Here is a 26,536-nt window from a genome sequence, read left to right as displayed (position 1 = left end):
TAGCGAACACCAATCTCACATCTAAGAATATCTCATCTCTTAGTATAAGCAACTGAGTGGTAGAAGTCGCTAATACCAGAAAGGGCAGCAACTACATGTGATGGATATGGCTGCCCACCCTGGACATGAGAAACCCATATCTGCAGGTCTGCCTCTGTAAGGTCCTCCTCTGTGTACAAGACATCTGGAATCCTAATACTGGCCGACCGGTCTCTCAAGTGAGGCTCTGAGATAGCCAGCACAACAAGAAAGTGGTCTGAAGTGAAAACCCCAGCAGCAATGCATACCAATCTACCTCTGTCTAGTGCTCAATCATCTACATAGAATCTGTCAATGCGTGCATGAATAGGCATCTACATAGAATCTGTCAATCATCTACATAGAATCTGTCAATGCGTGCATGAATAGGCATCTGCTACCTCCTATTCGACCAAGAGAATAGGAGGGACCGTGGCTGAATAAGAAAGGCATCATCTAACCAAGTATCTCTGCCACAATAGTGAAAAAGAAAGGCATCCCAAGCTGCTCTCTCCAAAGAGTGAAGTCCTCCTTCTCTACCCTCTTTTTTGTCTGATGGTAACTCAACCATGTTAAAGTCACCTCCAATCACCCATGAATCCGCAATGGGGGCCTAGAAGAGCAAATCCTTTCACATAATGGCACGTTCCCCTCTAATGTTGGAGGTATACAAGTTAAGGAAACCAACCTTACACCAGCCCTAGAGGGAATAATGACTCCGCGTCCAACAACTGAGGGGAGAACCGACTGCGAAACTGAAATAGAAGTGCCCCCCCTAGTGCCCAAGGCAAGCAACCAAAATGTATGGCCAGAAAGCAACTTTTCTAACTTGGCACAATCTCTAGAATCCAGTTTGTGCTTCTGAATAAATAAGATATCAATAGAACCCCCAGTAACACTTGGATGAAGCTGATCCCGAATCAGCTGTTTGCGGCGACGATGTGGGACGCCACCTAGGCCCTGTATGTTCCAACTAATAATCCTCATCGACGGGAGGATGTAGAGTGGAACACCTTACCCAACCTAGTGGCGGAAACAAAACCCTCAACAGGGAAAGAACTCCTGCTCGAGGAGTGAGAAATGGAACCAAGTGGCAAAAAATCAACAGGGGAAAGAACCCTACCACCTAACGAAGAAGCCCTGTCAACAGGAAACCCAATCACTGGCTCACCAAAAGTAGAGGGCACAAACTGCTCTGGGAAATCTAAAGCATCTGCCAGAGCTGAAAATGAGTTCCTGTGAATCAGGCCAGACACCGGAGTGCGAAGGATCCTCTCTGAGGGAAGAGGATCAATAGTGTAAACCATCCCCTTCTCCCTATCCAAGGGAGGAAGTGAGGACTGCTCTCGATCATGTGTCTGCCCAGCCGCAGAGACCTCTACTGCCTCGAGGAGAGTGTCTAGCACCACTGGTTCTAGGGGAGAAGCTGCAACCGGGGAGGTTGTAGCTGAAGCGTCTCAAACTGTGAGGTGAGATTGGGATAGCCCGAGGTGAAGCAGAGTCCTCTAGTGTATCCTCGTGACCTGAAGGAGGAATCTACACACGAACCGGTGCCCCTGAGATAGAAGGTCGACAGGCACATGAGGTAGAAGGTGGCGATATCAAAGGAGCTCTCAGTGGAGGAGCACTCTAGCAAGTAGGAGCTATACCACCATCCTGAGGAGGACCGCCATGTGGAGGTCGAGGAGCAAGTGCTAGACCTGTACCACTCCCCTGTCAAGACCGAGGAGCAGGTGCTGGAACTATACCACCCCCCTGTCAGACTGAGCAGGTGCTGGACCTGTACCACCCCCCTGTCGAGGCCGTGGGACGATAGCTGTACCAAATTGCTTCTTGAGCCTTTTCTTCTTCCCAGGGCAATCCCTAGCAAAGTGTCCAATGGTCCTGCATATTATGCACTGGTCCTACCTGCCTGTAATCTCTACTCTCTAGCGAAAAAAGGAACCATCCGAGCACTGGATCATAACATGGTCCATCGTGAGGTTAGGATCCTTACAAAGGATCCTAACTCTAGGTACCCCATCAGCCTTAGTTGCCTCTGCTGCAGTCAATGGCAACCCAGGTAGGGGTGGGATCTCACCAACCACACCAAAATGCTCCCCAATAACAGAAAGAAGTCGATGGTAAACCTAGGGAAGCTCAAGAAATCTGATGAAGAGCGAAAAGATTTCCTTATTTGGCTCCACTAGGTTGAAACCAATATCAAAGGCGTCAAAGAAGATCTTCCTATGTCCCAGGTGTAAAAACTCAGCTTTGAGCACTGTGCTCGCACCCTCTGGAGTGTCAAAAACAACATGAAAAAAACCTCGTCCCAGAAGATGAACATCTAACAATCGTGGAGTGAGGTCTGGGAGGAGAGCCGCAAGCATCCAAAATCTCTGGCTTGGGATCTGGAAGGGTGAGACCCGAAGATGCGTGCAAGCAACGTGGTAGAGCATTCAATCTCTACGTCCTTCAGCTGCTGCAACTCGTCTTAAGAAAAAGTAATAGTTTTCACGACCAGTGGAGGTGGAGTAGGATTGGCTGATGGAATATCCATCGCCAATCGAGGTGAGGAGGTCGACTCGGACATTTTCGAGGCTCCGTCCGCTCCAAAAACGCTGCGGTAGAAGGAAGAGGAGGGAGACAGGAAGAAGGAAAAAGAATGCGAGGGGTAGGGAGCGGGGAAGAGGGAAGGCTAAGGCAGGAGTGAGGGGAAGGAGCGGGGTAGAGGGAGCGGGGGAGCGGGCTGAGAGGGGACGGAGCAGCTGATCGAGAGAGGATAGAAGGGGTAGAGGAGAGGGAGGTAGAGGCGGGGGGAGAGAGGAGGGGATACGGAGCGGGTAGAGGAGAGGGGTGTAGAGTCGGGGGGAAGGGTAGAGGCGGGGAAAGGGTAGAGACGGGGAGAAGGGTAGAGGCGGGGGTGAGGGGAGCGGGGGAGCAGGGAAGGGGGAGCGGGCAAAGAAGCGAGGTGGTGGGCTGAGAGGAGAGGTGGCGGGCTAAGGGAGGAAGCGGGCTGAGAGGGGAGGGGGCGGGCTGAGAGGGAGAGGAGGGGAGGAAGCGAGCTAAGAGGGGAGGGGGCGGGCTAAGAGGGAGAGGAGGGGGAGGAAGGGAGGGAGAGGCGCTGAGGGAGGGGGCTGAGGGAGGGACTGAAGGAGAGGGTGCAGCAAGAGAGCAGGGAGGAGCAGCAACTCAGCGAGTAAAATCTCCTTTTTAGCGGGTGAGTCTAATACTTTAAGCACAGAGCACAGAGCGAACAGAGTCTGATACTTTGAGTGCGCATATAGAAAAAATTCAATCTTTAGTTCAACAACTCTCCAATTTGAAGTGTTGTCCGGATGACGAGGACAAAATGGCTGTCCTGATGGCAAGTATGGAAGGGATTTCTCGCTTTGAGAATGCCCTTAAAGTACTTCGCATTGCATCGACTACATTCGAAGATATGGTGTCTCTTTTGCTTGAAAAGGCTCGCCGCAACAAAGAATCTCCATCCTATTCAGCGGATACTACACAAGCACTTGCCTCCACCAACAAATGGAGACCTAGGCCATCGACTCCACCAGCACGAGGAAAGACATTCAAGTGCACTTACTGCAACAAGCTCGATCATACGGAGAACAGGTGTTACCAGAAGCTTGCGCAACAATAATCGAAGGATCATGCCAGTTGGGTGGCATCCACCACTAGTGATGATGCAGACAAAGATGACCCACCGACACAAGATCATGCTCTTACAGTCTGTCTCCCGCATCTAGAGGATGATGGAGATCATGATTTTTCTTTCTAAAGCATAATATATTTGGGTACTCTGCCCTGGGGCTGTTTCCCAAAAACGAATGCAATAAATCATGTGTGTTGAGTCAATAAAGGTCCTCCGCCTTGAATAGTCCTCCTAAAATGATGTATTTCTTTTATATTTTTGGTGTGTGACTCCATGTTCCTCATTAGTCTTTGGAGCCAGGTGGGGATGTACTATGAGAGCCATGTATTTTTTGCTTTAATAGGTCTATTTGTTGGTACATTGGTCTCCTAGACCTCTGAGTTGATCATGCATCCATGCATGATGAGCCTCTGAGCCATGCTAGATGAGATTTCTATGTTATGCTCACTAGCCTCTAAGCCATGCTCACTTGCCTCTGAGATTGTGTGGGAGCCATGTCTAGTTCCAAACCGGCATGCACAATTTTGATGACCATCATTGTCATGTTATGTTCTTGGTTCCATTCCAGTAGTCCCTCACCTTTCCTCCATGGGGGATGTTAGGAAATGGAGTCAATTTGAGTGACTTTTAGTGTGTTCTAGAATAGTACTATACTACTTTATATCCTAGAGTGCCATGTGTCACTATGGGACTTACCCCATATACATTTGACACTTAGAGTGTGTGTGCCTATCCTATAAAGGCATTGTACTTTCATTGTCATTTTCATCAAGCCTCATGCCTTTCTTGATCATGTGAGTACTTTGCTTAGTTGTATATTTCTTTCTCGCATTATTTCATTTCCACTATGCTTTCCTAGTCTTGCTTTTCCTTTCCATTCCATTCCATGTCTTGCATCTTCAACTCTGTGGTAAGGCCCCTTTGAGATTCATATTGTTGGACTCATTACCAATCCTAAACTTGGATATACTACCAGCTCTAAATGATGGACAGTATAGCGACCCACATGATAAACATACAATCCTGCCCACATGGTTATCCTGTGGATATTCCTGTTTACTTAGATCTCAGCTTCTTGTAATGCCCACATGAGAGCTCCTTTCCCCCTTTGTAGTATCGTGGTTTAGGATTTTGGATCGTGCCAAAACAAGTTAAAGAGACCCATTTAGTTTAGTATTGCTCGCTGGATGATGATCCCTTCTCCCCATTCAGACCAATGCATACTTCTGTTGATAGCTCTTGGGAGATATTGGCCAATATTGCAACGTGGCATATCTGAAGATCAAGCATTAGCAGAGAAACGAGGTCTCAAAAGGACCTCCAATTAGTGTTTCCTAATTTTAAGGGATTAGAAAGGAATTTGAGGTGTACCAATGAGAGTGCTCCTTTGTGTGGAACACTGGTATGTGGTGTTGTACAAAAGGACATGTTGAGCATTTATGGTTGGGGAGACCTCTCACCCATGGTCCTCACTCCTAGCCATTGATCTGATCTCCAATCCCAAGGTCACATTCAAATTTATGGTAGAGCACTCTCAACCATTAGATCAATGGGTAGATCCAAGGGAGGGGATGAGAGAAAAATGTGCTTTAATCTGGTCCATGGATCAAGGGGTGGATCCAAGAGAGGGGATGAGAGAAAAATGCGCTTCAATCTAAGGAGTGGATCCAAGGGAGGGGATGACTGCAAAAGGCGCTTCAATCTAGGCCATAGATCAAGGCTAGATCCAAGGGAGGAGGTGAGAGCAAATGGCGCTTCAATCCATGCCATCCAAACAAGCACTTCAGTCCGAGCCCTTAATCTTGGATCTTCATCTCCACCATCCAATATGTGCCTCCATCCTAGCCCTCTAAACAGGCGCCTCCATCTTGGCCATTGATATTGGATCTAGATCAAGGGTGCACATTAAAAGGCGCCTTTTCCCTCTTAATCAAGCCTCCACAAAGTCAAACCTTGCCCTCCCCTTGTCAAATATTGCCACTCCATCCACCATCCATCTCCATCGAAAGGACAAGGTTGATCAATTTCAAACCATGTCAGTTGAGTTACCATAGTGGTTCACTTGTAATTAACTTAATCCATTCCTTGAGGCCCTTTTGAGACCCCAATTCTCCCCTAATGATACACAGAGGCATTTGATGGATCTCACGTCCAACCCTCTCACACCATGGCTAGTATTCGGACTGATATCATACACACTTTGATGGCCAGGGGCGACCTTGCAAAGTTCCTCCTAGGCAATCTCTGTCAAGAGGGATATTTTCCTCGGGGAATGTAGGGGCTCTCCCTTCTTCTCTGAGTCTATAGTAGGATTGAGGTGGCACTTTCAGCCTCTACCTCGGTTTCTTTACAGTTTGTACTAAGGTTCTCCGTAGACCCGTTTTGGGTGGTCTTTTGTTCACGGCATGCATGATGTACTTCCGTTTCCAGCTTGCTCTTACGGCTTTTTTCCATACTTAATAGAAGTCTTTTTCATGGGAAAAATTTTGGATAAGTGAAACCATCCATGAGAAATCGGCATACGGGAGAGATTTACTACAAAGAGAATTTCCATTTACAAACACACTGACCTACTTTTTACACCTTCACTAAGCAGAAATCGACTTCCTCTTTCAGTTGTTGAAGTTCATACGTGGGCGGATGGCTTGATCACCAAGGCATACACCTCCTAGCGTCAGATCTCACCTTCCTATAGAACCCTCGCTATAAGATTTCTCTTCATGTCTCTAACACCACTTCTCTACATGGACAACCATGCTCTAATACCATGTTAGAGAATCTCAACATGTACCACTAGCTCAGAACATGGCTCTGATAACATCTTAGAGAATCCATGCAGCGGAAATATGTAAAGGGTATGGTTTATGCAATAGAAGAATCTCAAAGGGAACACTGATCCAACTTCAAACAATTTCTTGTGCACACAAGAAACAACTCACAAGCACTTAGATCTTGAGAAATAGACAGCAGTAGAACAATCAAAATATCTTCAGTGTGCTGCCGTGGATTGTCTATGGTGAGCACATGTACGGCCCCTAACTCTGCCTTGGCACTCCTCAGGTTGTGTGCTCCTCAGTGAGCATCTGCAAGTGCGATCTCTTTAGGTGCACCCTTCTGCACATTTGTGCTCTCCTACCTGCTCTGCAGGTCTGCACAAAGGTATGGACGAGGCTGCTGCACCAAAATGAATCAGGGCAAGGTACCCCCACAGGATCAACCATCTAAGGCCTAGATCTGGCCGACCAGCCCCCCTACAGCTGACCTAAGACGTGCTTGCTTCCAACCTGCTGCAGACAAGCTTTGATCTGCTGACCTGCCCTGATCTGCCAACCAAGTGCCGACCAGATCTGTAGCCCTGTCCAGCAGCAGACCTGCTGCTCCTGTACCAGCCTGTATATGTAGGCCCTTTTGGAGGCGCCTATTGCTGCTGGTTCTCCCAGCCCTTCCGCTCATACAATAGGCTCATTACCAGCCCTAAACCAAGGCCTACTGCCAGCCCTAAATGCTGGACTGTATTGCAGCCTATAGTACTGCCGCATGGCTGTCCTATGGATATTCTGTCAACATTTGGGCACTTACATGTGGGACAATGGACCATCTACTCCAATAGAATATGGGTGCATTTCTTTCATTTTTGTCAATACCACATCCTCTTTCCAGGCCATTAGAGCTGTGATGCCTTTGGCAGCTGGCCGTCTGCCGTCTCAACTTGTTTAACTCTAAAAACCTCGTCCTTCTCAATGATCAGAATGTTATTTGACCACCCCAGATCCATGCTCTTGGATTTCGTATGGGTACAAGCATATCACACAAGACCCTTCTTCTTGCCCCATACCCATCAGAGCTTGATCATACAATGAATGTGGCAGCTTGGCTAGGAAGTTTTACATTGCCCGTCTCTTCCACCACCACTTGATCAAAAAATCAATTTGCGGACATGGCCATGACCATGGCACTCGAGACCACTCCTACTCATCGCTATGATGAAATTAATTAGTAATTGGACTATAGCTGCTTTCATCTCTTCGCAAAGAAATTCTTCTCTCGTTGTCCACAACTAGTAGGGAGATCTTTGCAGCTCTTATACGATTGCTGAAGCTTATGGCAGCAAAAAGCAATCTATGATTAAGAAGTAATGCTTCTTATTGTTCTTGGTTCTCCTGCCTTCTAGCTCTCAGTAACTGGTTCAGGAAGACAATACCAATCTGAGTATTCCTTCGGTCTTGAGAAATGCTTCTGATACCCCAGCAAAATGCAGATCGTGATAAATATGAAGTTTTTCAGAATACAAATGAACACAGAGACACTTTAAAAGATGGGGGAAAGAATTTGGTACAGGAAGTATGGAGGAAGGAGTTTGAAACTGAAATTGATTAAGGTGATGCAATAATTACAGATAGCCAAGGGGAAGATGAGTCTAAAGAGTAACTGCTTTATGGCATTCAGATCCACACCCTCTGTCAAGCCTAAAAGGCTAAGGCCATTTTGCAAAACAAAAGAAGGATTTCAAAAGTAGCAGTACCTGACGAAGGGAAGAGCTTAGGTCCTAAAACTAAGATAAAAAACAAAACTGAAAAGCCAGCCAGAATCTTTCATGACCATTAACTGATCATGACAGGCATGTAAAGTTAGCCAAACTACTGGGGGACGATGGTTTCTCTCCCACACACTTGGCTCCAGTTCACAAAGCGTCTTGGTTTATTACTGATCATAAAGAAGGAAAGGGGGGAACTGCTGTAGGCATCCTTAAGTAATTTTACTCAGTGGTCATATCTTGTCCAAAAGGCAGATGGGTCTCCCTTGAAAGCAAGGTGAAAGGAATGCACTTCCGATTTTTCTACATCTTTGCTCCAATTGGTTGCTTAGTAAGAAAAGAGCTATGGGAATATTTGAATATATAGAGTGACAACTTTTCATCAATAAAATTAGCCGTTTCTGTTACTTTGTTTTCGTACAAGAAAGAGAGGGTGAACCCCAAGTGGAAGTGAATCCTGTCGAGAAAGAAAAATTTCAGTTCCTTGATTCTTTCAAAGATTCTTTTCTAGATTCTCTTCCAGGAGAGCTTACTCCTGCTGAGCGACCGGAAGATCACGTCATACAGCTTCTTCCAGAAAGTGAGCCTCCGAATCGGCCACCTTATCGTGTGAGAGCAGTGCAAACCGAAGAAATTATGACACACGTACAGGATCTGCTTTCTAAGGGACTCATCAAAACCAGTTCAACAACCTTTTGTTCACCTGTTCTCCTAGTTCAAAAGAAAGATGGCTCCTATCGTATGTGTATGGATTATAGAGCTCTCAACAAAATAACGGTCAAGAACAGGTTTCCGATCCCTCGCATAGATGATACCTTGCACAGACTAAAAGGGGCCACGGTCTTTAGTCGCATTGATTTGAAAAGTGGGTACCATCAGATAAGGATCCATCCTCAGGATGTCCATAAGACAGCTTTTCGGACCACTTTCGGATTACACGGGTTCTTGGTGATGCCCTTCCGGTTAACCAGCACACCAGCCACTTTCAATCCCATGATGGACAGGATTTTCAGACCGTACAGACATTTCACAAGTACTTTCTTTGATGACATCTTGGTCTTTTCAAAGACAAAAGAACATAAGGAGCACTTGGCCATCGTGCTCTAGGAACTTCGAAATCACAAGCTTTTTGTAAATGGCAAGAAGAGTGAGTTTTTCCTTGATGAGATTTCACTACCTCGGACACATCATCTCCAAAGAAGGGATTCGTATGGATCCCACAAAGATAAAAGCTATACAAGAATGGCTAGAGCTTACCTCGGTACATGGAGTACCTAGTTTCCTCCGCCTTTGCTCATATTACAGACGCTTCATCAAACACTTCACTGATATAGCAGCCCCGTTACATGATTTGACCAAGAAATCGGTAGTTTTCGGATGGGGAGAATGGCAAAGAACAGCTTTTAATAATCTTAAAGAGAAGTGAACCACCAAGCCGATTCTAGTTGTTCCAGATCTACACAAGCAGTTTGATGTGGATTGTGATGCATGTAAAAAGTGTGTAGGAGCTGCCCTTCACCAGGATGGTCAAGTGATAGATTATGAGAGCAAAAGGCTGCGTGACGCAGAAAGACTTATGGGTGTGTACAAAAAAGAGATGCTAGCGGTCATTTATGCTTTAACCATCTGGAAGCATTACCTTCTTGGAGCTGACTTTACAGCCAAGCCCCAACCATCAGAGTCTCAAGTATTTCTCGACCCAAATCAAGATCTCAAAAAAGCAGATGAAGTGGGCAAATTTCTTGTCCATGTTCCATTTCCAGATTGTTTATACTCCATGAGCCGAGAACAAGGTAGCAGATGCATTATCCTAAAGGCCTCGTGTGAACAATGTTACCATAGCTCATCACAAGGACCTAAGGCCATGAAAGAACTCGATCTTCAAGATCCAGATTTTGGAGAAATTATGAAAAATATGTTGAAGAACTGAAAGGAAAGCATGAAGCTGAACACAAAATGAGAGAATGCTTGCTTGCTTGCTTGCTTGCTTGCTTATGGAATGAAGAAAGGTGAGGTCTATATGTAGGCACCTCTTACATGAGCCACCAAGCTCCACAATCATCTCCTCAATCATCTCCTCAATCAGCTCCTAGAATCTCTCAATCATCCTATGTGGCATCTACCACCACCTAACAGTGCTTATGGGCACCTAACTGTGCCTCTAGCACACACACATAGAAACCAAGGTGTGCCTGGGGCATACACCTTGAGATATCCCATCATACCTCCCCTCAAGGGAATGCCTCAGGCTATGTCAAGGATACATCTAGTCTCATAGTTTCTCATGCCATCTCATGGTGGTCAAGGATAAATCTATGGCTAGGATCTCATGCTAGCAAGGAGTTCCCAAGGGTGTGAAGTAAACAAAAGGGATACATAAGACCTTCCAATGGTTATCTCCCCTGCATGTACACAATGTCTGCAGGAGGTACCATGGAGCAAAACACATACACATGGCCTACATCATATGGTGACCAGAGGTGTTTACAAATCACACAATAGTTTATTTCATTCATTTTGAAGGACTATCCAGGCAGAGTACCTTGACTCAACATAAAAAGAGAGATCTGGAGCATATATGGAGATGGTTCAAAAAGCATAATCTTCATAGGAGGCCTCATCTTGTGAAGGCACATCAGCTGAAAGTAGATTGGCAGTCTCTGGTTTTGTAGTTGCTTTCTTTTTGGCCTTACAATACTTTTCATGGTGATTGTTTTTGCCAAAATGTTTGCAAGGATTGATCTTGAAGCAATCTTTTAAGAGGTGATTAGTCTTCCCATAATGTTTGCAAGGTGAAAACTTGCCCTTTTGAGTTTTTATGGCATAGGCTGTGTCATTGCCTCTCCGGAGTTCCATGTGCCTTTCTTCTTCTTGAAGAGCAGTAATAAGACCTTCAAGAGTAGGATTAGGAAGATTTTTCAAAGTGGTAATAACATGATCATAATCTTCAGGCATACTTTTGAGCAATACTGCCATTGCATCATCTGTAGTGATTGGAGAGTTGATAGAAGCAAGTTGAGTCATGAGACTCCGCATGTGATTGACATGGGCAGCCAAAGGAGTGCCACTAGCCATCTTCAATTCAAAGAAAGCAATCTCAAGTGACAATTTTGAGATGTGAGAGCTAGCACCAAAAATAATATCAAGCTTCTGCCAAGCTTCAGAAGGAGACTCCAAATCAAAAATGTGATGAATATAGTCATCTCCTAAGCCAAGAGCAATGATGCCATAGGCTTTCTCCTCTCTAGCAAGATCTCGTGCCGGGCGTGTAGGAGCTGAGGATTCTCCAGCATTAGAGTCTGTTGAAGAAGAAGTTGAAGCAGGTTTGACAAGCCCCCAGAGGTTTTCCCTCATCAATGCAAACTTAACTTTCATCTGCAATGTGTGAAAGCCTTTACTATTGAACTTATCCATATTCAAGAATGTAGCCATGAGAGGGTCTAACCCAAAATGGGCAGTGTCTACTCTCTTACAAGGCTAGAAAGAGTTGAAAAGCTTCACATTTAGTATAGCAAATACTTGTAACCAAATTCCATACTACAAATCATAATGGAAATGATGCTTCAATTTGCATGCTTCATAAAGGTGGCTAAATGAAAGTATTCCAAGCAAATCCAGTTATAGCAACCTAAAGGGAAGTTGTAGCCACAATTGTACTGATGCTATTCAACACTTTAAAACATCAGAAATGCTAAAGTAGCATCTAATGTAGCATCAAACTCACAACATTGTCAAAACTGTCCAAAACAGAGGCCTGAACTTCGAGGGCTTGTATCTCACTCTTCAAAGCAAAGAAAAGAGGGCTTTCTAGGTAGAAACAAAGCTGGTATACCAGAGAAGAGCCACTAAGGAAGAGAGGCGAAATGCCGCGTCACCTCGCCATAGCCAGCAGCTTGAAAGTCGACTGTTTTTTTTGCTGTTTCTCCCTCCCTGGTGGACCATTTCCCTTCAAATCTGAACAGGAGCTAGCTCATACTGTTGTGCAAGCTTGGCTCAGAGGAATTTTGGAATGGCTGCTCCAGCAAGTCGCATTGCATGAAATGGCATCAGGAAGAAGACGACTATTGCGCGATTTCGTGGGCACCATTATCTAATTCCTCTGACGTGGAAGTTCGCCCATATGAAGGGTCTCTCCAGCCAGAAGGACCCTGGGAATGGTTGCTTACAAGGTAGAGAACTCAGCCCTCCAAGTGGTTGGGCAGAAAGGGGCAAAATGGAGAGGAAGGTGAAGAAGAAGAAGAAGATGAAGAAGATGACATGGCACAAATGGGCTCAAGGAGGATCATAGTGCTCTGATACCATGTTGAAGAACTGAAAGGAAAGCATGAAGCTGAACACAAAATGAGAGAATGCTTGCTTTGCTTGCTTGCTTGCTTATGGAATGAAGAAAGGTGAGGTCCATATGTAGGCACCTCTTACATGAGCCACCAAGCTCCACAATCATCTCCTCAATCATCTCCTCAATCAGCTCCTAGAATCTCTCAATCATCCTATGTTGCCTGGGGCATACACCTTGAGATATCCCATCAAAATATTCAGCAGGGACAATCATCTAGTCAATAATCATTAAAAGATGGTTTCCTCATGAAGGATGATCACCTTTGTGTGACTCAAGATATGAGAGAGAAAGTATCGGAAGAATGTCATGCCTCTCCTTATGCAAGACATCAAGGTATCTCTTCTACTACGTAAGCCATTGAAAGATATTTCTTTTGGCCAAGAATACGGAAGGATATACACAAGTTTGTTGTAACAGAATGTCTCACGAGCCAAAAGGTGAAGTATGATCGGCAGAAGACCCTAAGACTTCTTATGCCATTGCCCATACCATAGGGACCATGGGAGAGTATTGCTATGGACTTCATCTTTGATCTTCCCAAATCCAGATACGGGAATGATGGGATATGGACCATACTTGACAGGTTCAATAAGCAAGCCCACTTCATTCCAGTAAGAAAAACCATTAAGGCAAACCACATGGCAAGATTGTTTCTAGCAAAGAATTTCAAGCATCATGGGATGCCTATAGCGATTGTCAACGACGATTGAGATCCCAGCATGACTAGTTTGATAACATGGGTACGAAGCTGAATTTCTCATCTCCTTTTCACCCTCAGACGAACTTTGGTAAAAAGAGAACTGTGGAGATGCCCACAAGGGACTAGAAATAGTCCAAAAACTAGAATGCATGCATTAGACTAACCTTTAATGGCTAAAAGTAATGATATTTGTTTGTGGCAATGTGTAGCACCAATAAGAGTGCAAAAAGGCCCTTGAATTAAGGGAAAAGTGCCAAAAACAAGACCTAAACGGCAAAAATCACCTAGAGGTGGGCGCCTACTTTATGGAGGACACTACAAGGCTAAATCAGCCAGAAAATCCAACGCAATATTCAAGAAAAGCTTCCTAAAGCTGAATTTAGGGAAAGCTCAGCTTTTTGAGAGAAGTGTCTATTTTTTGCCTAGAGAAACCTAAAAAGCTAGTTTCACGAGCACTCTTCGGAAGATTCCTCCTTCCTCTCATGAAGAGATTGATAGGCAACCGATCATGTGGAATGACAGTATATTGGATTATCATGGCAGACCACTTGGTGCCTCACTCTACATGCAGTGGTCCACGTGGGAGAGGGGACCCGCCTCATCATTGGGGTTATGGAAAGATTTCCGTAGGCTTCCAGAGGAGACCAAATCTCAATTGACAGGACATCTCAGAGGGAGTGCAGGGAGGATCTCGCATATTGAGGCAGCCCTTCCAGCGGATTGGGTAGACACACATGATATGCCTCTCACTTGCTCCACTTGGGCAGGTACTTTTACGAGAGGCGGTGTTCCTCTTCAGGTTTTGGCCTTTCGAGATGCACATGAGGATGCTTTGGTTTTTAGTGTGCATGATGGTGGTAGATTGCTCAGATCCACAGACGACATCTTGCTTGATTCTACTTTTTAGCCTATCAGGGTTGTAGGTCTTCTGGTACAGGGATCAGATTCAGAGTGGTTCTTCGACCCAGACACCCAGCTTCTCTCCACCGGATGTTGGAGGCTTTGGCTCTACGGGGGAGTTCCCATTAGGTCTTTGCAGTGGGACCCTGGAGAGTGTGGATTGACACAGGGCATTGAGAGAAGAGCATCCCCTTCTTTCGTTACACGGTTAGTAATGCCAGGAGATTCCAGCTCAGTAGTAGAGGTTGGAGACCTTCCAGAGTTCCTCGTTGGGAGACATTTGATATCACTGTGGATTTGCAGAGGTGCTTCTGGAAGAGACTCTCGAAATCCCACAGGAATAGAAAGATCACTCTTTTCTTTTGGCTTTCTATCCATGGTGGGATTGCAGTGAACCTTTGGAGATCCAGGTTCGGAGCCGACCCTACTTGCCCTCGTTGCCTCTCTGCTTTGGAGACTATTCAGCATTGCTTATGGGATTGCGGATAGGCGAGGATGATTTGAATGGGGGTAGCTAGGATTTTCAGTCACTTTGCCCACTCCCCATTCTTTATGACATGGGGCTAAGTGGCTTGGCTTTCTCTTACGGGGCCTCAGGTATTCTATGAGAGACGCAAAAACTTGGGAAAATGGTGGGATCTTCCCCGTTTATAAGTTTTACGTGGACATACTACGTGGTGTAACTGCACACTGGATGGTATATTTAGACTAATAAAATTATGCTACTCGGTGCACATGCATTCGTCAGTCACATCCCGTGTAGTATTAGTATACACTATGCGATAATACTCCAATTATACCAAGGGGTGCACCGTTTTACTAATAGGGCTTTTGGCTTTTTGGCTGTTTGTAGGCACATGGTGTTTTTACATTGTGCTGTGTATCTGGACACCACGCGGTGTATTCTGTTTATATTGCATGGTGTGAGGTGATACAACGCAGTGTATTGTTGATCAACAGATACACATTGGTTGATTTATAGAAATCTGCTTTTGGCATTTTAATATTCCCAGACATTTTTAAAACAAAAAGCACGTTCTTTTCTTTTTTTAAATGTACTAAAAAAATCCCAACCATCCGCTTTAGTAAATGTCCTTATTTGGAGAACTCCCATATTCTCGTGCCAAATTATTGTGACTCTATCAATGACTTTCGTACTTAGGATATCTCTACTTTTCTTGTGTTTTGTTGAGGCCCATAGACTTGTGAGATCAGGATGATCGTGCATTACTTTCGCTCTACATCCAACTGCTAGAGCCACATTGGTCCTGATTCACAACATCTTTGATGTTGTGTATCGAAGCCGTTTCTCCTTTTTTAGGGGATACCAACATAGCTAATGTCACCCTCTTTGTTGTAATCTATGTACCCATTTCACTTTGCATATGCCATTTCATAAGTTAGAGAGCATCCTCTCTTGGGTGTGCATTCTCAAGGTGTTAGTAGGGTTGTCATTCGATAAATTTTAAGGTGCATGCTAAAGCTTGTGAAGACTCAAGAATCTCCTCTCGGGCCATTTCTATTCGACGTCATCAGGTTGAGTCCTATTCTTTGGATCTAATACCACATCTTCCTTTTGCAGCTGTACATGCCTTTGTGGATACCTCTTGGGAGATTCTAGCGAGCATAGCAGCCTAGCATATCTGGAGAGCCAGATGCACAGAGGCATTGAAGGGAACTCAGGTTCATCCCTCGCACACATTGGCTAGTATCTGGACAGACACCATACATACCTTAATGGCCGTATGGATGAGTATGCAGGGAGACTCCCGTGCAGCCTCAGCTAAGAGGGCTTCTTTCTTCAGGAAATGGAAGGATTCTCCTTTCTTCTCTAAGACTCCTACAGGGTTAAGGTGGCACTTTCAGCCTCAGCCTTGGTTGTTTTCCACCTCACTTTGAGGGGGTTTATTTAACCTCATGATTGATTTCATGATGTATTCCGCTTTGATCTTGCTCTCGTGGGTTTTTTCTCTTACTTGATAGAAGTCTTTCTTGGGGGGAAAAAAAAAGCTAGCCCTAGCTTATTAGAAAGCTGCTTTTGGGTTGGAGGCTAAGGCTATAAAAGAAGAGCCTCTAAGCTCTAGATCACACAAATTGTATTAAGTCCTTGCTGCTCTTGTGAGAGCCATTTGTACTAAGCCTTATTCTATTGCAATAAAGACCTTCGGGGGGGTCCAGCTCTTATTTCTGGGCCCTAGTGATGTGTGACATTCCTATCTCTTCTCTCCCAGTACTCTTATCTTGTTGGCGATTTGATTCCCAAAGCTTTATTACGTTTTCCAAGGAGTTTCCAGCGCCAGGCACCCTGCTCTAGGTAATTGCGATTTGATCCCAAGGCCCTACAAATATTGTGATTTGTTGCCAAACCATCTGTGGGCTGCCCAACTGCTGCGATTTTGTTCCTGAAGAATCCTTCTGCTGCAATTTGGATTCCCAGAGTGTACTGGTGCCCAGAAGCTCCTTCATTTTGCTCCATAAAAGCCCTGCATGCACTGCGATTTGTTCCATGGTGCCCCTGGTGGATTGTGGTTTCTTCTAGGAGGTGTTTATTTGCTGCAAATCAGAGCTGAAAGTTGTTCTTGAGGCTTGCTTTTGGGTTTCACAACAATTGTCTAATCTGTCTCAGAGGACTCTCTTACTGTGAGTTGTATCAGGTTTTCTTTCAGTCTCATAGACCCATCGGTCTTCCGAAGACTAATAAAATTTCTTTCTTTCTTTCTTTCTTTCTTTCTCTATGTCATCGCATCTCCATCTAATAAAGATCAACACATACCTAGTCCTGGAAATAGATCAGGTGAGAGAGGGGTCCAAACTCGAGCCCCTCCTAGTATAGGCAGTGGTACCACCCTCAAATCTCATATTATGCCGGCTCTTCCATGGCTTTGCAGCCCCCCTCCAAGGTCAATTGCATCTCTCATATGCTGTAATTCAACTCCCAGTGCATGTACCTTGTCTTGGAGATTCATTTTCTCACTTTCCCAACTTGCTTTCTCTTTTTCCCATTCCTCTTTCTTGGCCCTTTCCTTCCTTCACTTCTCTTGTACTTTCCCTCCTTGCTTTTTTATCTCAGCTAGTGTCTTATCCATGTGAGCTGTCTCAGCCAATAGAGCCACATCTGTAGCCTCCAAACTGTCAATTTTCTCAATCAACAAGAGGCATATTTTATTGAGGCAGGTGAGCACCTTTGTGGTACCCTTATGAGATGTCCCATTTGAGAGGGCTGTCATAGCTATTTCCAGAGCTTGTTTTCCCCAAATATCTTCTACACATCTTTGTGTAGGCATTGTGCAAAGTATTCTTGAAAATCCCTGCTAGTTTGTAGAAGATTGCAGCAATATTTTGACTTACATTCCTTTCTTGATTGCAACCTTGAGAGTCTTGAAGTTCTTGATCCATTTGCAGGCCCAAATGTTTGTTGCAGTTGTTTTCTTGATGGTCTTCGAGCCTTGGGCAGGTACGTTCTTGAAGTCGGCAGCCGGGGGGGTTGCTCGGGGCCAAAGTGGCCCTAGCGCTCTTTATTCAGGGCCCTAGGTAGGCCCAGGGCTGCTCCAGCAGCCGAGGCTTGGCCAGGCAAAGCTTATAGGCTCCCAAGGGCTGCTGCGCAGCCTGGCACACAGCCAGCGGCAGCTATGACAACATGGCGGAGGGGTTATGGGGTCGTGGGGCAGTAGGAGGTGCCGTGGGGCAGCAAGAGGGTATCACGGGGCCGCAGGAGGGTGCCACGGGGCAAGTGTGGGCAGTGCAGGGGCTGATGGCGGGGCTAGGGGGCAGAGAGAGAGAGAGAGAGAGAGAGAGAGAGAGAGAGAGAGAGAGAGAGAGAGTATATTAAAGTCTTTGGAAGACCGATGGGTCTATGAGACTGTGAAACCCTCGTACAATCAAGCTGTGAGGGTGGAGCTACTAAACGAGCATCCACACCAATGCATAATGTAAAAATAATGCAGAATGATAGTTCTAAGTACTAAGTACAACATAGTCATGTCGGTGATCGAACTACAAATCAGTCACATAATCATCATCATCCTCATCAGGACATCAGAGGTGGACGAGGCACTGGAGGCAGGAAATCGGCAATAGAGTGCTGTCGGCCACTCGAGGGTGCGGTCCTGTGATGTCTCCTGGTCATAGCTCTACGCCTAACAAGGGCCATAGTAACCCCTGTCGGACCTCCAATGGTGAACACGGAGGCGATATCCCCGAGTGTAATCTCTGCGTCTACCCTCTGTCTGAGATATCGAGTCACTGGCTCTGAGTCCCGATCATGTCGAGCTCTGGTCTCGGGGGGTCCTGGAGATCTGACAGAAAGAACTCTGTAATAGAGCTCTGGCATCTCTGATTTGGATAGGAGAGGAATCGGGACAGGGCCCCATAACTATCTCTGAAGAGGCAGTAGAAACGCCCGCGGATCTCATAATAGATGGGACACCTGAAGATGAAGTGCTCCTCTGTCTCAACCTCCTGCATATCGCATAAGGTGCATAAGCGCCTCTCCCTAGATCTTATAATAGATGGGACACCTGAAGATGAAGTGCTCTTCTATCTCAACCTCCTGCATATCGCATAATGTGCATAAGCGCCTCTCCCTAGGTAGATGCTCTACCTTGCCGCTCTCTATACGAAGTCTATGTAAAGAGACCCAAAACTGCCCAATAGAGATCCTCAACGAGTGGGGTAAGTGGATCCGTGTGTACCCAATCCTCATCTGTGAAATGTAATCAATGATCTTTGTAGAAGCTAAGCTTCACTGGGAGTTCGCTCGGTGCCAACCAAGTCTGGAATGTGTGTAGCTGTAAGAGATCCTCACGGATCACCTAATTGACATCGTGCGACATGAGGGGGAAAAAAGGAGCATCCAAACTGTATTAACATCTTCACAAGGCCTCACAGGCCTATGAGACAAAGTACAATAACAGTGTGACACATGCTCATACAAGCCGCTATGGGCTGAGGCAAAGGGCTCACTAAGACCCTTTGCTGAGTACTATACTAACTAGGCTCAGAAATACAAACACAAACTCAAATTCCAAAACTAGGGACTAATAGCTAGACTCAATCTTAAAATCAGAGTCAAAACACATCTCCTGTGAACTGCGAAAATATCTTGTATCTATGTCTGTCTGGTCATCTCACAATGTGGCGGGGGACGCGGTCTCTGTGATCTCTGTATCTGGTGGGCCATATCGATAGTGATGCCTTTGGTCGGACGGTCTCCAACGGGGTAAGTTGTGATGGGCTGGACCTCCATTATGTGTGCTCTAGTCCATTGTTGTCATTTCGAGATACCTAGGTTGTGAAACTATTGCTAAACTAGCATGTTGTAGGCTAGATTGCTAGAAGAAAGCTAATCAAAAAAGGAGCACTTCATTGTTACCTTCTTCGATGACATCATAGTGTTTTCCAAGTCCGAAGAAGAGCACAGGGACATCTTGCTATTGGTTTTCAAGAGCTGCGCACTCATCAGCTCTATGCAAATAGCAAAAAGCGTGAGTTTTTCTTGGAAGAGTACCATTATCTGAGACATATTATTTCTAAGAAAGGAATACAGATGGATCGATGCAAGCCATTCAGGAATGGCCTGATTTGAAAACTATGCATGAAGTGTGCAACTTCTTGGGCCTCTGTTCCTATTATAGAGGATTCATCGGTCACTTTATAGACATCGCTGCTCCACTACATGATTTTACCAAGAAGAATGCAACTTTCAGATGGGGTGAATGACAAAAGACACCATTTAGTACACTTAAAGGAAAGTTGACTACAAATCCAATTCTTGTAATCCCTAACTTGTACAAACCCTTTGATGTGATTGTGATACTTGTAGAGAATGCGTTGGAGCTACACTTCATCAAAATGATCATGTAGTGGCTTATGAAAGCCAGAGACTACGAGATGCTGAAAGGCACATGGGAATCTATTTCGAACATGAGAGAGTTGGGAGGAGTTCTAAGGTTTCTGGATGATGTTCATGAATCTTGGCTGCAAAAAGGTGGGTTGAAACACGCCCATGATACTTGGTGCTTTTCATGGTCTGATGGGTTCCCAGTTTCAGAGAGGGACAATTGGATGTGCCACCTGGGTGTCTTGATGTACCTTAAGGGTTCATGACAACATCTGAAGGTGCCATTGAAGGATGGTACTGTGATTGTACCTACGTACCAGCTTAGGTCTCCATGCCGTGAGGTACTTTGCATCTGGGCGTGGGTCACATTTGGCGATTAATCTTTTCATCTTACCTAGGTACGTGTGTACATCTTCTCGGCAGCCTTGTTCGAGCTTGCTTAGTTGGAGAGCGGGATCATCTTGTAGCCTCTCCGTTTGAAAGCGTCTTTTAGATTCCGTTAGGTCAGTTTTGGGAAATTCATTTGAAGATATTTACTAATGTCTATTCTTCAGATCTAAGTGCTTGTGAGTTGTTTCTTGTGTGCAACATGCAACAGTTAATGATAGTGTTATGCGCAACGAGACCTTCTTTAAACCTTTGTGCGAGGCGTATGCGTTTGCACCATAAGAGAGAGAGTGTGATTAGTGTTAGATAGAGAATGTAGACGACACCAGATTGGGTCCCTGTACACCCTAAGGGACCCCCTCCCAAAATGGGGAAGAATTTACTTTATACTTGGAGAACTGCAAAAAGAATACAACTGACACTCCTTCAGAGAACTCGAGAGGCAACTCTAAGGATGGCCCTTCAATACGGAGAGCTGACCCACAAATGCCTGAGAAGCAACCCAAATCTCGACCAAGACCACACTGCCCACACGGAAGATGTGGACCATTGTGCAAGGCTATTGCAAAGGCTTGTGCTGTCCCCGGGCATGCAGAGGAGCTGCATGAGAGTGAGAGATGAAGGGAAGACGGAAATCCGAGCTATGGAGCCTGAGAGATCTATACGAAAGCTGAGAGAGATGGAGCTAAAGAGAGCTGTGAAAGAACTGAGAAAAGAGCTGACAACTGTACAAGAAAGCTGCTGAAACAGGAACCCCAAACCTCAACTCCGAGCAGCGGGCTATGGTGCTGTGTGGACACCTTCCTGGCTCACCCTTGGGGACTGCTGAACTAATGGCTGTCTTGCAGGGGATTTGTGGAAGGGCTGAAGGCTGCACCGGGCTGGGGACTGAAGGCTGATTTGCTGGGGAGCTGGATGAGAAATGAGGCTAGCAAGCCCCCCTTTAAATAAAGGGCTGTGGGGCTGGTAGGGCTGAGCCAACCAGCAGGTCAGCTGGCTGGTTGGCTGGTTGGGCTCACATCCCCATCTTGCTTGCTGCCTAGGGAGGGGCACAGGGCACCAGGCCATTCTCCCTTTCTGGGAGCTCCTTGGTCCACCCCTTTGGGGGCCCTTCTGGGCTCCTAACCTAGGCTGAGATGGCCCTTCTGGGCTCCTAACCTAGGCTGAGACCTAGACCTAACTAGAACCCTAAGACAAAAACACTAACCTACTCTTCTCCAGTGGGTACTAGTGAACAAGGACTTGATTTCTGACTTGACCTAAGGCTGAGAGACTGACCTATGCAGCTCGTGCCTGACTGTCCCCAGACCAGGGCTCACAATGGGGTCACGGCATACGATAAAATATCCTATCATAGGAACTATCTGCACTTTGTCAATGAAGCCAGTTGTCACCTTGCACCCAAGTGCAGGGGTGCATGTGACATTGTGCACACAAAATTGTTTGATGGAGCATAGTATTCCCTTTGAGATCCTTTTGTTGCATACACCATACACGTTACATATTTCTACTGCATGGTACATATTTCTGCTGCATGGATTCTCTAACATACATCAGAGCCCTTGATCTAAAGCTGGCGGTAGGTGTTAAGATTCTATGACATATGCATGCGCTAGATCAAATGAAAATTAGGTGATGGCTGATTGAGAAATAACAAAGAGACAACCATGTAGGAATTCAAAGAGAGATTTGATCGGATGATTTTACATTTTGCAACATGGAAAGCAAACAGTCAAATAGCACACACCGTTCAATTGAAATATAGATCAACCACCCACGTGATGCAAAGTGAGGATTCGGACCAAAACTTAGCACTAGGCTGCTGATGGTAACCAAAACCACTAGCAAAGGAGCAACATTAAAGTTACAACATAGCAATTCATCATACTAACAAAACATATCATCGTGAGCAAGATTTCCAAAAAAAAAAGAAAAATAAAGAATCCAAAAGGAGCTCCATGATACCAAGGAGATGAAATCAATAATTGATCCACTAATAACACAAGCACCCACTCCAACAATGGTGACACAAAGACTTGGAAGTAGAAATATGTACCAAGATCTCAAGTAAAAGTATTACTTGGATCGGAAAGGCAAACAGAAATTTCCATAAGCTTTATATAATGTCAATGCTGAAAAGTCTATTGTTGAGTATGTGGCAAAAACAGTGTGAGCACAATAATGTACCATGGTCTAGACACCTCAACTTCCTAGGTTTAAAGACTCACGACATGTTAAATCATCTGAACCACTTAGAAATCAAGAACACATGAAGTATGTATTATCAAAAATGATACAGAGGCACAGGTTTCCACAAGAATCTCGGAAAATTTGGTCAAACAAAAAACACATGACCTGCAGGGTAAAATATCTATTTGGAACAGGAGGGTGAAGCTCTCTAAAAACTAGGAGTTTGATAACATTGGTGGAGGACTAAACCATAGCTCAATAAGCAAGAGACGTGCTGAATGTAAACTGTCCTAATCAAATTTGTCTAACGCCATCCAAACTGGATCAACATAGAACCCTAACTCGTGCACTTGATGGCCAACATACGTGGAGGCATTTCATGGTTACAAGTCAAATGTGGTGAAGGACTAAACCATCACTCAATAAGCAAGAGACATGCTGAATGTAAATAACTCACCAAGCCAAATTTGTCTAAGGCCATCCAAACAGCATTAGTATAGAACCCTACCTTGTGTACTTGATGGCCAACATACGTGAAGGCATTTCATGGTTACAAGTCAAATATGGCAAATCTGAGGATCTCCCCTTGCCCAGCAGATGCACATATACTAGAAAAACGTTGATGCCAAATCCAAGAGATCTTTACTGCATACATGATCCAAAAGGTAAAGACATGATCCATAGACATGATGAAGTTTGAAGAACATATCGACTGAAAATTGTGCAGGAAAGCAAGGAAGAGATGAAGGTCAAAGTACAAGAAGTAAACAACACATGGTTTAAATGAAGACAAAAGCGAATATGATTTTAGGGATTACGGATAAACCAGCCTCACCAACAAGGGGAGACCAGTAAGTTGGCCAACACCAAAAAAACCCATTCAAAAATGACAAGGAAATTACTCCTTTGGTAGTTTTAGAACATTGAACATAGCCCATAGTTCATGGACTGAAAACAGTAGCAACAGTGGAAAGGAAGGTCAGCAAGAATAAAACCACCAAACCAAGCACTTTAGTCTTAACTCAACTCCACTATTCAAAGATGATGAAGGAAAAACATTAGGAAGAAGCAAAAATTCAATGAAGCAGCAAGCCTAACATGAGATCATGTGATCTACCAAAATCACAGATTACAAGCAGATCCTCCAAAAACATATAATGGACATGAGTGTAATCAAGGCTTGTGAAAAAGGCATATTCCTAAAAGGATGACATTGATTACCAAGAGAACTTCTAACTACTATCAGATGTCACAATGGACACTTCATAGGAGGGATGTGTCACTACACTTCCTCATGTACACTTATGAGAAACTGTATGTACTCCGGCAACAAGCATCTGAATTCTGCAGTTTTAATATAGAAAGACCATGTTCACAAGTGAAGAAGCCTCTCTATGAAGTTTAGCAAGAAAAGTTCGACAAGTTCCTGAAGACTGAGGGATTTCGTGATGCGAAAAACCTTCCCAATGTAAGCAAAGCGAGTGAATTTTGCTCTTGGTCTTATATGTTGATAATTCAATCATCACCAGCAACAATGGTAGGCTGACCAAAAGACAGTAAATATCACCTCAAAAAGTTGGAAACAAATGTTTTAGTGACTGAAGTATGGAGAAATCAAGGATATTTTCTTTCTTTAACCCGGTATATACAGAGAAAGGCTCAATATGCTGCATTATAACATATGTGGTCTCCCTTTATAGGCCAAAAAGTCAGATGCAAACTCTCTTAGGCAGATTTGTTCAATGCATCATCATCACTCATCCCAATGTCTCCTATGAAATAGTTGTACGCTGAAACTTGTCAGTTGGTTAGCCCACTCTCTGGTTGCTGATCTTACTTATTTTCTGGATTCTAATCTGCTGTCATCAGAAGGCTTGGGATATCCACTGCCCATTGCACTGCCATGAGACAGCCCTGGTTTAGCTTAATCATCTTTCTTTCTGGTAACTAACTGATGAGTTACAGCTGGGAAGCTGCTTGAATCTCATCCTCAGTTGGGGCTTGCATCCACTAGGCATCGCAGTCTTCAAGTGCAAATGCAGTTGTAAAAGCTCAAATTGTATAACCAGCTCTGTTCGTAAGGAGTATCAGTCTCATAGGGTGCTATGCAGAAAGTCCCTCTCTGAGGCAATGTAATCAGGAGAGTAACTGAGACTCCTCATTATCATATAGCTGTTGATGTGGGCGGCAGAGGCTAGTCTGGATAGCCTCACTGGAAAAAGCAGCGGCATCTTGGTTAGATTGGATAGCCTCAGAGGAAAGAGCAGGGGCATTCGAATTATCTCTAGACCCCCCATGTGACCTTCCCTCACCATCTCCATTGCCCATGATTTGGCCGGCAAACAAGGATCCTGCTACTTCTCCAAAAGTTCCAGGCCGATTTGGATCATCAACACATGCAGCAGCAGAAGCAATTGGCTTATCTCCTTGAGCAGAAGATATGCTGAACTGCTCCCGTGTCTGAACCATTTGGTCCAAAAGCTGCCTTCGCAATTCTGATAATCTGCAAAATAATACACATGGACTTGTTGTCAGAACATAGAGTTCCAACTCTCTCTGCAAAGACAGACAAGCTGCAGCTCCTGTACTTCCATTAAAATCAAGAAATGAGCTTAAACATCTGTGGCACAGAGTATCATAGACAATAAGAAAGAATCAACACTAGAAATCATAAATCAAAAGGTGCAAACACATAAGTTTATAGAAGCTAATGGATGAAAAGTTAAAGTTTAATCCTGAGACTATCATAATAACCAAAAACAAATGCTTATTGTGCTCACTTGGTAGGACTCCCATTCACGAGCTTTCAACCATGATGAATAGCTGACTACATGCTAAAAGTGTACACATCTACATGAACACGGAAGATGCCTAAGATCATTATATACAAGAAAAGCATCACGTAGAATTTGAACCTATCGTACGAGAGTGTCCAAAAGCCAGCCCTTCGTCGGTGGATCCTGGAAATGTGCCTGGAAGCATTCTCATCGGGCCAGCAAAAAGCTTACATACCATCAAGCACATCAAGTATAGCAGGGACAACTTGTCATGACGTCTTCATCAACACCATATAGTGGTTAGCATACAAACACAATTCTATACACTGTCTGAAATATATCTGCATCCCGACACTTGCATAACCAGAGACCTATATGAAGGTCTTTGTATTGAGTCTCTAACAGTGACCCACAAATGAAAGGAAGTCTCTGAAAGTGTACATGCTAAAAAGGGTACACATCTACATGAACACGGAAGATGCCTAAACTCATTACATACAAGAAAAGCATTGCGTAGAACTTAAACCTATCATAGTCAGAACAACTCCATCAACACCATACAGTGGTTAGCATACAAACACAATTCCATACACTGTCTGAATTTTGAAACATATCTGCATCCCGACACTTGCATATTCAGAGACCTATATGAAGGTCTTTGTATTGAGTCTCTAACAGTGACCCACAGATGAAAGGAAGTCTCTGTCATGGTGAAAGACGCTACTGACATCCCTACTTTCAATGAGCATAAATAGTTGCAAGTCACAGGCAGTTACATCTCATATCTTCTCTGTGCCTCTTCCCTATACACAAATGCTGTCCCGGAATTTTTGTCTTCCAAGAGAAGCTTCACATCACCACCTGCACAGCATTAAACATTAGAATGCAAGTGTCAATAAAATGTTATATGCCAACTGCAAGTCACAAGGTTGCAAAAAGTTTTATATACATGAAGACTTTCGCTTCTTATCATGCATGCACACCAATTGAACTAATGAGCTAACATTGCTGGACTGAAAGTGAAGAAAGGTGATGGACAGAAAAACAACACAATACGCAACAAAAATGTCCAATTCTCGTTGTCTTGTGTCTACACAACGGAAAAGTAATCTCGTACTTGTTGATCCAAGACAAGAGTACTAGTTTTTCCGTCATACTTGTCAAATTTTAGCTTTCTTGGAAATGAGGACTTGACTAGGGTTGAAACTCACG

General features: G+C 44.6%; 1 protein-coding gene across 3 annotated transcripts in view; it reads right to left on the bottom strand.

Moving 5' to 3' along the window:
• Positions 1-24,071: 24,071 nt before the first annotated feature.
• The window catches only part of LOC147904031 (uncharacterized), a 48,193-nt gene continuing 45,728 nt past the window's right edge, over positions 24,072-26,536 (bottom strand). For all 3 annotated transcript variants that reach the window (XM_087372678.1, XM_087372679.1, XM_087372677.1), the window contains 2 exons: positions 26,101-26,185; positions 24,072-25,050 (listed from right to left, as the gene is read on the bottom strand). In XM_087372678.1, the coding sequence (XP_087228804.1) occupies positions 24,684-25,050; positions 26,101-26,185 (452 nt within the window). In that variant the 3' untranslated portion in view covers positions 24,072-24,683. The remainder of the gene's footprint in view (positions 25,051-26,100; positions 26,186-26,536) is intronic.

The sequence above is a fragment of the Dipteris shenzhenensis genome, chromosome 3 (assembly GCF_047967505.1).
Source record: "Dipteris shenzhenensis isolate YYH24624 ecotype China chromosome 3, Dip_SZ_1.0, whole genome shotgun sequence".
In the NCBI taxonomy this organism is placed as follows: domain Eukaryota; kingdom Viridiplantae; phylum Streptophyta; class Polypodiopsida; order Gleicheniales; family Dipteridaceae; genus Dipteris; species Dipteris shenzhenensis.
This window is presented reverse-complemented; position numbering and strand designations above follow the sequence as displayed.